General features: G+C 43.5%; 1 protein-coding gene across 4 annotated transcripts in view; it reads left to right on the top strand.

The window, feature by feature from the left end:
- Window positions 1-12,003, top strand: part of GPD2 (glycerol-3-phosphate dehydrogenase 2) — a 318,302-nt gene that overhangs the window by 84,091 nt on the left and 222,208 nt on the right. For all 4 annotated transcript variants that reach the window (XM_068245759.1, XM_068245757.1, XM_068245756.1 and 1 more), the window contains exons 4-6: window positions 286-410; window positions 4,988-5,085; window positions 7,332-7,495. In XM_068245759.1, the coding sequence (XP_068101860.1) occupies window positions 286-410; window positions 4,988-5,085; window positions 7,332-7,495 (387 nt within the window). The remainder of the gene's footprint in view (window positions 1-285; window positions 411-4,987; window positions 5,086-7,331; window positions 7,496-12,003) is intronic.

Here is a 12,003-nt window from a genome sequence, read left to right as displayed (position 1 = left end):
AGATGAAAAGGCGTATGGTCAGTACAGCTGCTTTCCTCAGTACTGGGAGATGCATAGATTTATGTTTAGACTTTAGTGCAAGCTTCTTGTCACAATCTTATGTTTTCTTAAATTAGTTTAGCAAACGCTCTCTATGAAAACCTTGTACTGAAGCTGCTGACCTACTGTAACTTCAATTACCAGGCTTAATGAGACAGAACTAACTTTATGCAGTGAAATTGGTTTATCTTGCAGCATAATTCAAGTCTCGTGCACGTTTCAATCCATATTTCTCATTTCTTTCAGGGCTTAAAACAGCACTTGTGGAAAGAGATGATTTCTCCTCTGGGACCAGCAGCAGAAGCACAAAGTTGATCCATGGTGGTGTCCGCTACCTGCAGAAAGCCATAATGAGGCTCGATATTGAGCAGGTGGTTATTTTAATTATAAGATTACCTGGGGTTAGAAAAACATATGGAGGCTGACATATTCATTTCCTTTTCAACAATACACATTGCCCGGCAGTCCTGCTGATCATCTACCTCTAATACTTTTAGCCATAGACCCTGAATAAGCATGCAGGTCAGATGTTTCTGACAAAAACTGACAAGAGCACACCGGAAGTGTTGTGTGTGTTTTTACTTTCACTTTGTCTATGATCACCAGCATCTCGCTGATACCAGTGATCATGGAGTACAGTCCCGTTGATCGTCTCCGGGAACACCTGTTCCCATTCACCATTGAGTGTAGTGATGGGTGGTGATGAGAACATACACGCGGCCGGCGATCGCGGTAGGTACTATATATCTACGCCCCTGAGGCGAAGATGAAGTCTCAAGGGGTGTAGATATAATGTACTTGAACTAGTGGTTAAAGAGACACTGAAGTGGAAAAAAATGATGATATAATGAATTGGTTGTGTAGTACGGATAATTACTAAAACATTAGTAGCAAAGAAAATATTCTCATATTTTTATTTTCAGTATATATAGTGTTTTTATAACATTGCATCATTCTCTAATATTAGTAGTTTACACACTACTCAGCATTCTAAATGATTTTACAGAACAGGCCAGTGAACTATTGATCTGTCCTCTGCTGAAGAAAAAAACAATACAGTGACTGACAGTTGAGATAACAAGCTTCAGCAGACAGAGCTCTCCGCAACTTTCAATGTTGTGGAGCTCAATGGCTCTTTTGCATAGATAACAACTGGAGTTTCTTAACTCTTCCTGTACTGGAAACAATATTAGAATAAGTCTCTGCTCCTAATGTTTTATTTCTTAGCTGTACTACACATACAAATCATTATATCATTTTTTTTAGCTTCAGTGTCTTTAAAGCACAACTGGATTTGAGTATAACATTTAAAAACACATATAGTGGTATGTAATCTCACCTATGGAGGTGTCAGTTTCTGCCTGGGCCATCAACCTCCCCCCCCCCCCCCCCCCCATTCCACAATTGCTCTTCCTGACATTGGATCAAAAAGTGCATTGCATCTGATCTGGGCATGGGCAGTAGAGAGCTTGCACGTGCCCAGTTCAGATGTACTTATTCCTGTGCACTGGGTATGCATGGCTTGTGAGCTTGCGCATGCCCAGAGCTTAGGCAGTCTGCTGCATCCCAGTCTGGAAAGCCTGCAGCAGTTAGCGACATGGAACAAGGGGACCCAGGTGCCCATAGGTGAGTATACACCACATTTTGTATGCTGGTTCAGTTATGCTTAACATATTGGTGTCCTAAAGCTGAAAGCACAATTATTTTTGCTTATCTTCTTACACAAAACCTCTTTTAAAAATGTTATTATTTTATGTGAATGCCCAATTCAGTGATACTCTGTGGAGTTCTTCTTTAACTTTAAGAGAAACTTTAACCCAGGATTTAACTTCATTCTAATCAATAGCTGATAGACCCATGAGATTATTTTCCTGTTCTGGAATAGATTATCATGGGGGTCTGTATGGCTGATATTGTGGTGGAACCCCTCCCCACAGTGTGATGTCATGACCACGCTCCTGACAGTTTGCTGTCTGTGAACCTTGTTGCATTGTGGGAAATAATGACATTTCCAACTGCCAGGCAAGCAGGCATCCCCCTCTTGTGTATAGAACTCTCAGTAAAAAAAATTCCATACAGATCACCTAGAAGAACTACAGATGTCACCACCAGTGATACATCAGGGAGAGGGAAGATTTTACAATGGGCAAACACTGACTAAATAATCTTTAAATGAATATTGTAAACAATAAGCAATTTTAATCATTGTTATTTTCACTACAGTTCCTCTTTAACTGACTCAAATCATAAGGATTCGAAATGTGTTAGTGTTCCTTTAAATGACACAAGTTTGTATTGTAGAGCTTTATTTAATGTGTCCTGTGGAGAAAAAAAATGATTTATCCATGGCAGAGAGACTCCGTAACAAATTGAACAAGGCCCTCAGAGTCTTAAATCTTTATTAAATTGTAGCTAATTGTATTATTGACAAGTAAGCTGACAGGCTTATTGTCCCCTGATGGTATTCATTGGTTCATTTACTGCGTCTACAAGTCCGCCAAAGGCGCTGAGTTTTATGAATCAATTTAACTTGGATAGTCTTTTTTTTTCCTTTGAACTCCCAGCCTTGCTGATGGGCGAGATGGCACAATCCAAGGCAGCAGAGGAGCCAGCATTGGGGTAGCAAGGCGTTAAGCGAGCGCACTGAGATGGACGCAAACTGGGGAATAGGAAACAGGATGAGCATTACATTCCCTGCCAGCTAAAGGCAGCAATTCAGACAAATTCAGAAACTGCAGCAAATGCTCTTTTTTTTTATCATCTATTTTAAAAATCGCTGTTCCTCCACTGCAAAGAATTCTTGCTTTCTAGGCAGAACAATGAATTGAGGATGTAGCAGTTTTATAATCTACATGCATTTCATGATTACTAGTTTGACCTAAGCACGTTTAAAAATGGGCTCTAGGTCTCTTACACCGCCGCATGTCAGTGCGCATGCGCGCGCACACAACCACGTGCGCGCTCACGTACCCGTCCGCCATGAGTGCACACACCCGCCCGGTTCCTTGGCCCTGTCCTCCTCCTGTCCCCGCGTGCTACACATGCGCAGCAGCACAAAACCACGGACACACGGACAGGAGCATGGCACAGGGGCAGTTAGGCTTTATTACATAGGATTATTTTGTATTTACTGTATATCTTCAGGTATGAGTCGACCTAATGTATAAGTGGACCCCTAAATTGAACCCTCTTAACCATTTGCGTACCAGCAGTCTCGGGCCCTTTAAAGGGAACCTGAAGCAAGTAAAATTATTAAAAATAAACACATGACGTATCTGCAAATGAATATTACACATTAACCCAACTGTCAGTTCCTCTCAGAAGCTCACCATTTTCTTCTTATAATGATCCCTTCCAGTTCTGACAATATTTTGTCAGAACTGAAATATACCAGTAAATGTCAGTTATCTATCAGCAGCTATAATTTCAAGAAATAAAAGCGCTCCAGTGTCCACAATGCAGTAAGAGTTATGCAGGGATATATTGCTCTAATGAATGCGCTGCAGCATGGCTGGCTGACATAATTTTATATGTAAATGAATGATGTCAAGCGCAAATGACAAACCGAATGGTGGTCATCTAACTTTGGTGAATTTGTTCCCCAAAGGGTGCCCTGGTGTTGGTGGATACTCATCCCATTGCATTGAAGAATCACTGACTGCATATTAAGAACTGAAGCTGATTCAGAATACTGTGATTTGCGCTTGACATCATTCATTTACATATATCAGCAGCTGTCCGGTAATGCCCATGTTCCACTATGGCTCAATTGGGTGATATTACAGTTTAACAGTGTGCTGACCAGGAAGGTGTTATGGGGTAATGGCCATTTTTAAAATGGAGGACGGAGAAATCCATTGATCAAAGTGGACAAACAGGATGCAGAAGCGGAGAAAGCGATTGAGGAGAAGACCACACAGGAGGTAAGTATGACCTGTGTATGGTTATTTTGACTTTTTATTTTCAGTTCAGGTTCTCTTTAAGGACCAGAGACCGCTGGTACCAAAAAACTGGGCTTACTGATGAATTGCTGCACGGACTTGCCAGTCATGCTGCTCACCCATTGCACCAGACCCCTCACTCTGCTGTCGCTATGACGGGAGAGCTCTGTGAGCCATTCAGGAGCCGACTTCATTGGCTTCTGATCCTGTGATTGATGTGAGCAAATGAGATTGGCTCACAATGATCACGGGTTCAGGAGCCAATGAAATCCAACATTCATTACAGATTATTTAGTCAGTGTTTGCCCATTGTAAAAATATTTCCTCTCCCTGATTTACATTCTGAAATTTAACACTGGTGGTGACTTTAGTCCTGCCTAGTGAACTGTACAGAGTGTTCAGTTACTGAGAGTTCTATGCACAGAGGAAGATGCTGCTTGCTCGGCATTTGGAAAAAGCTGTTATTTGCCACAATGCAACGAGGTACACAGACAGCAAACTGTCAGTACTTTGGTCATGACATCACACTGTGGGAGGGGTTTCACCACAATATCAGCCAAACAGACCCCCCCCCCCCCCCCCCCCATATGATCTTATTGAGAAAATTAAAGATTTATTGTGGGCAAGGGGGTATCAACTACTGATTAACCCCTTCCTGACTGCCTATCATTGATAGGTATCAGGAAGGTGGGAGCCCCAGGACCGCCTAATGCCAAAAGGCGTCAAGTCCTGGGGCGGGGTTTTGCAGGCTGTGTTTTGCAGGCATCCCCGCTTGAGTGACAGAACTCCTCTCCGTCTTCAGTCTACCAGCGGCTCTCATAGGCTTATGCCTATGAGAGCTGGTTGCTGTCGGGGGGGGGGGGGGGGGGGGGGAGACGTGCATAACATTTTTTGAATAACCCTGAATCAACTTGAAATGACGGTTTGCATCTGATTGATCATCACTAGTGTAAGCAATGTTTTTATTAGTATCATTGACAGTGTGACTGAATTGTGTCTTTGTGCAGTACAAGCTTGTGAAAGAAGCTCTTCATGAACGTGCCAACCTACTGGAGATCGCTCCTCACTTATCTGCGCCTCTTCCCATTATGCTTCCTGTTTACAAGTAAGAAATTGTGGATTTCTTGGCATCTCGTGAGCGACACTGAAATTCATTGTTCAGATTTGTGTGAATGTTTCTTTGGTCATTCAACTGTGATGGTTTTCAACCTCCTTAGCAGCAACCCCGAGTCAGACTTGGGCCGGAAATCCACGAGTCAGAGCGGTAACCCTGACTCGGGGTAGCCGCCGGTAGTTATAGTCAGAGCCTGCGTGCAGCGGGTGTTTGTAACTCGCCTCCCCCGGGATCCAGACAATGGTAGCCATTCTTCTCCCAGTCCCAGAGGCTCTTGATCCCTCTGGTGAGATTGCCATCTGTCGTCGTGAGACTATTTTCTGTGCTACTTATGGCCTAATATTTATCCGTACTGCATGTACAATTCATTATATCATAATTTTTTTTTTTTTGCTTTAGTGTTACCGTATTTGTCGCCGTATAAGACGCACTTTTTCTCCCCCAAAAATGGGGAGAAAGTCCCTGCGTCTTATACGGCAAAGGCAGGGAATCCCCAACTTCCGAACGCCCGCCGATACGAACCGCCGACCCGCCGCCATGTTGGGGATTCCCTGCCTTTTTGTCCGCTTCCCCCATGCATCTCCTGGTCCCCCGTGCTGCAGAGCATAGATAGCCGCAACTTACCTAATCAATGCTCCCGCGGCGACGTAAGACCTCCGCGCTACCCCCTGCTAGCCTCCTCTCCCTCCCCCTCGTCTTTCCTGGCCCCCCCTGTGCTGGAATGTATGGCGGCAGCTTACCTTCCAAGCGCCCGCGCTGGATGCAGACATCGGTCTCCACGCTACCTCTCGCTCTTGTGTTTGTCCGGCTTGTATTGATGACGCGTCATCAATACAAGCCGGACAAACATGGGGCAGACACGCTGGACACATGGGGCAGACACGCTGGACACATGGGGCAGACACGCTGGACACATGGGGCAGACACGCTGGACACATGGGGCAGACACGCTGGACACATGGGGCAGACACGCTGGACACATGGGGCAGACACGCTGGACACATGGGGCAGACACGCTGGACACATGGGGCAGACACGCTGGACACACATGGGGCAGACACGCTGGACACACATGGGGCAGACATGGTTTACACAGGAGCACACATCAGGACACATGGGGATACACTAGGACACCATTTGGGCTAGAACATGTACAAGACGCTCCTGGAACATGGACGCACCAGGTTTAGTATGTATATTTTTTTTCCCTGGTTTTTGCCCTCTAAACCTGGGTGCGTCTTATATTCCGGAGCGTCTTATACGGCGCGAAATACGGTACTTTAACCACTTAGGTCTATGTGGACGGATATATCCGTCCTGATCGCCTGCCCCGCTGCCGCTGCGCCGGGTGCGCGATCGTGCGCGCTCCTACCGCCTTTCGTTAGCCCCGAGACCAATGAATGGGAACATGGTTCCCATTCATTGATCTAAGTCCCGGCAGAAAAACAGACAGCCTCTTATCAGAGGCCGCAGGGTGTTTCTGCGCAAAAAAAGTTTCCCGTCCTCTTTATGGTTCCTGGAAGCGAGAGTGTTCGCTTCCAGGAAAAAAAAAATGTTTTCACTGTGGCCATCTTGTGGCCAATTAGTAAAACTACATCCACATACATTTCTTTTGTAAATAAACACATATTATTACATTTAAAATTAAGTGTTTACCTCCCACACCAAAAATTACCCAAATGAAATTTTTAATGAAAAAAAATTTGTTACAAAAAAACATCATCATAAATAGTTACCTAAGGGTCTGAACTTTTTTAATATGGATGTCAAGAGAGTATATTACTATAATTTTTTTAAAATTGTAAGCTTGTAAATAGTGATGGACGCAAATTGAATAAAAGCACCTTTATTTCGAAATAAAATATTGGGCAAATAAAATACATGGGTTTTAATTATGGTAGCATGTATTAATTTTAAACTATAATGTCCAAAAACTGAGAAATAATGATTTTTTTCCATTGGTCTTAATCTTCCTATTAAAATGGATTTGGAATAAAATAGTTCTTAGCAAAATGTACCACCCAAAGAAAGCCTAAATGGTGATGGAAAAAACAAGATATAGATCATTTCAGTGTGATAGTTATAAAGTTATTGCCGAATGAATGGGAGGTGAAAGTTGCTCGGATGCATAAGGTGAAACAACACTGTAGACTGAATTTATTAAGGTGGTAGTGATGATACATGTATGGGGCATGGTATAGACTCATGCTTGTATTACTCTTTTTATTGGTATTTAGGTGGTGGCAGTTGCCTTACTACTGGGTTGGCATCAAGGCTTACGATCTCGTTGCCGGCAGCCAGTGCCTGAAAAGCAGCTATGTGCTCAGCAAATCCAAGGCCTTAGAACTCTTCCCAATGCTGCAAAAAGACCGACTTGTGGGTGCCATTGTCTACTATGACGGTATGTATCCAATGTGTCACATTTCATGGGTATTTTTTTTTAATAATAAATGTTTATTTTATTGGCATGAACTGTGTTTGACTTTTTAGTATTTTCACATCTCGCAAAGGACTTAAATTACATTTTTATTGAGTGTAAGTGGTTAGTATAAAGATGCAGTAGAATGATGCCCATGTTTGTTTTATTATTTCACATGGTTCTGAAGGTCATGTCCGCGGCTGGCCATACCAAAGCAGACTCATTCCGTAGTGCTGCATGGAGTGTGATGTCCATGTATGGAACTTCCCCCGCCTCCCTAGTCACATGTCTGCTCATAGATTTCTCTGTTCAACTGAATGTTTTGCAGATTTAGGCCTTTTTTTTCACAGGCGGCTGAACTGCTTGTTAGTGACACCACGTGTGTCATGTTTTACACGTGGTGGCGTTATTCAGCGGTAAAAAAAGTTTCATGTCGCATCTGAAGATGGCAACCGCCATGGGGGGGGCGCATCAGCTAATTTTTGGACGATCATTTACATGTCGCCTTAGGGTGTAATGAGAATTACTGCTATAGCACGGCGCTCAGTGACTATTTTGCGAGTTGGTGCTCAAATAAGAAAAAAATAAATAAAACCGGTAATTCAGCCCCTAGTTGCGACAACTCGAAGGGGGATTAGTATTTTTGTGGGTGCAGGGTATACCATGTTTCTGCTCCACCCCGTGCCCAGATTTGCCCGTGGCCATTTTTAAATGTATGCGGGGGAGGGTTTGGATGGGGCGGTGCTAGCCAGCACCCAGACGGTGAACAGGAGCAGCTGACATGAGGTGACTTCACTGACCTGGGGTTGGATGGGGAGCAGTGCTAGCCAGCACCCAGCTGGTGAACAGGAGCAGCTGACCTAGGGTGAATTCACTGACGTGGGTTTGGATGGGGGCGGTGCTAGCCAGCACCCAGCCAGTGAACAGGAGCCGCTGAGGTGAGGTGAATTCACTGACTTGGGTTTGGATGGGGGCGGTGCTAGCCAGCATCCGGCCAATTAACAGGAGCAGCTGACGTGGGGTGAATTCACTGGCGTGGGTTTGGATGGAGGCAGTGCTAGCCAGCACCCGGCAGGTGAACTGGAGCAGCTGATATGATGTGAATTATTCACCCAGCTTCAGCTTCCTGTGGAAAAGAGGCATTACAAAAGTTTTCTGATGCATGTAGACAGTGGACCGCGTTACATCGTTCTTTCTAAGTACCTTTGAAGATAACAGTCATGCACTCCCTTCACTGGCTATCCATAAAATGAAGAATCCTATTCAAGATCGGCCTACTGACCTTTAACCTCCCTGGAGTTATGGTTATTTCCAGATTTAGGGTCTAAAAGCCGTGCAATTTTTTCCCAAGCTTTTAGACCATAAAAAACAAGAGGAAAAAATACCACAGAGAGATCTGCAGCAGCTCCTGCATATAACTCTCTGGCACGGGATTACCACTCTGAGCTGCAGATTTCCATCCCGAGTCTGACTCTGGATCACTGCTAAGGAGGTTAAATCACTTCATAATCTGGGCCCTGGATACATGAAAGAAATGTTTCAGCTGCGTAGCACTCCCTGCAATCTCAGGTCCACAGGTTCTAATATTCTAGTCATACCCAGAGTCCACCTGGAAACGTTTGGTCCCAGTGCCTTCTGTCATGCTGCTCCTATGTTATGGAACTCCTTACCTCAGCTGATCAGGACAACTCCATCTCTGGACGGGTTTAAATCCAGACTGAAAACCCACCTGTTCAGTTTGGCAGTTGTAGTATAATCTTTGTTGTGTTAATACTTCATCCTACTACCAATTACTGAATCTGAGAGAGCCTGAGCACTTTGAGTCCTATATGAGAAAAGCACTCTAAAAATGTTATTTTTATTGTTAAGATCAATAGAGGGGTATGAAAGATCAAAGGCTATGTGTGTCCTCCTGTCCCTCTTGGCATCAATCATCATCTGCATATTATTTTCTTGGGTATAGCTGTGCAGTTTTCACTAAATACATTTCTTTCTTTTTTTTCATCCTACAACCATTTACATTGATTGGGTTTACGTTAGTGATTTATTTTGGGGTTCCTTCTTTAATAACTTTGTGTAGGGATGATCAATGAAGTGCAAATAGCTAAGGGTTCATGCAGGAGAATTCAAATGTTGGATTCAGACATATGCAACGTCACAATGCATCGAATCTGGCCAATGTGGAATTCAGTTGGTCCATTTTCAAGTTGAGTAAATGTGTGTACACAATTTACATAATCCTGCATCGACTCAGAATAATTAGCATCCCAGAGACCATCTCAAGTTATGTGTGTGGGTAAAAGATGCATTTAAGATAGAACTGAGCAGCTTATCTTCGCCTTGCCTGTCCCTGTCCCCCCCCTTCCTTCCCCTTGTCTTCACAATGGCTATCATTCATAAAGCATTTCCACATGCGGAAATGCTTAATACCGCTGACTTTACCGACCACATTGCAAAATGTCCATTCAAAAAGGCTCTTTCCGCATGCGGAGCTGACATTCCCGTGCAGAGTGATAACTTACCGCCTTGTGCGGTGTTGATACGCAGTTATCCAGAAAAAGTAGCAAAATGTCCATTCATAAACATTACCGCACAGCGGTATGCGGACGGGGATTACCGATCCCCTGGATGTAGCGGGAAGCTTGCGGAGTACTTGTAAGTGAATGGGACGGACCTCCCAAGCAGCAGAAGAGAGAGCAGCGCACGGAGGGAATCGGGCAGCTTTTTTTGTTTCCGCATGCCTACCGACGCCATTCTCCAGAAAACCTCCGCACTGCTATCGCACTAGGCACAATTTTTATGAATGTGACCACCCAGAAGGCTAAACTACCGACGGCGGTATTCTCCCGCACGGGTTCTCCTTACCGCCAGCAAGTTTATGAATGATAGCCAATGTCTTCACAAATCCTACAATACATCTGCAATGTTTCTACTTCCTGCTTTCATGGAGGCAGACCTATTGTTAACGTCCTGTGCTTTCAAATGAGCTTTTGTGCCATGGCAGTCAGCTGACACGGGGAGATAAAATTACCGCTTGTGATTAGACAGGCTAGACTCTCTCTCTCTCTCTCTCTCTCTCTCTCTCTCTCTCTCTCTCTCTCTCTCTCTCTCTCTCTCTCTCTCTCTCTATATATATATATATATATATATATATATATATATACATACAGGAGGCATTTCTCTATGTTTTCTTTCTGTCCTGTGGAAGAGTTCAGGTCCACTTTAACCACTTAAGGACTGCAGTCATAAAACCCCTTAAGGACCAGAGCCTTTTTTTCCATTCAGACCACTGCAGCTTTCATGGTTTATTGCTCAGTCATACAACCTACCACCTAAATGAATTTTACCTCCTTTTCTTGTCACTAATACAGCTTTCTTTTGGTGCTATTTGATTGCTGCTGCGAGTTTTACTTTTTATTATATTCATCAAAAAAGACATGAATTTTGGCAAAAAAATGACTTTTTTAACTTTCTGTGCTGACATTTTTCAAATAAAGTAAAATTTCCTATACATTTGAGCGCGAAAGTTATTCTGCTACATGTCTTTGATTAAAAAAAGAAACATTCAGTGTATATTTATTGGATTGGGTAAAAGTTATAGCGTTTACAAACTATGGTGCCAAAAGTGAATGTTCCCATTTTCAAGCATCTCTGACTTTTCTGCGCACCTGTCAGGTTTCATGAGGGGCTAAAATTCCAGGATAGTACAAATACCCCCCAAATGACCCCATTTTGGAAAGAAGACATCCCAAAGTATTCAGTGAGAGGCATGGTGAGTTCATAGAAGATTTTATTTTTTGTCACAAGTTAGCGGAAAATGACACTTTGTGACAAAAAAAAAAAAAAAAGTTTCCATTTCTTCTAACTTGCGACAAAAAAAAAATGAAATCTGCCACGGACTCACTATGCTCCTCTCTGAATACCTTGAAGTGTCTACTTTCCAAAATGGGGTCATTTGTGGGGTGTGTTCACTGTCCTGGCATTTTGGGGGGTGCCTAATTATAAGCACCCCTGTAAAGCCTAAAGATGCTCATTGGACTTTGGGCCCCTTAGCGCAGTTAGGCTGCAAAAAAGTGCCACACATGTGGTATTGCCGTACTCAGGAGAAGTAGTATAATGTGTTTTGGGGTGTATTTTTACACATACCCATGCTGGGTGGGAGAAATATCTCCGTAAATGACAATTTTTTTATTTTTTTTACACACAATTGTCTATTTATAGAGATATTTCTCCCACTCAGCATGGGTATGTGGAAAAATACACCCCAAAACACATTATACTACTTCTCCTGAGTACGGCGATACCACATGTGTGGCACTTTTTTGCACCCTAACTGCGCTAAGGGGCCCAAAGTCCAATGAGTACCTTTAGGATTTCACAGGTCGTTTTGAGAAATTTCGTTTCAAGACTACTCCTCACGGTTTAGGGCCCCTAAAATGCCAGGACAGTATAGGAACCCCACAAATTACCCCATTTTAGAAAGAAGACAC

This window comes from Hyperolius riggenbachi, chromosome 7, assembly GCF_040937935.1.
Source record: "Hyperolius riggenbachi isolate aHypRig1 chromosome 7, aHypRig1.pri, whole genome shotgun sequence".
NCBI lineage: Eukaryota > Metazoa > Chordata > Amphibia > Anura > Hyperoliidae > Hyperolius > Hyperolius riggenbachi.
Note: the sequence above shows the minus strand (reverse complement) of the source record. Positions and strands in the feature narration are given on the sequence as shown.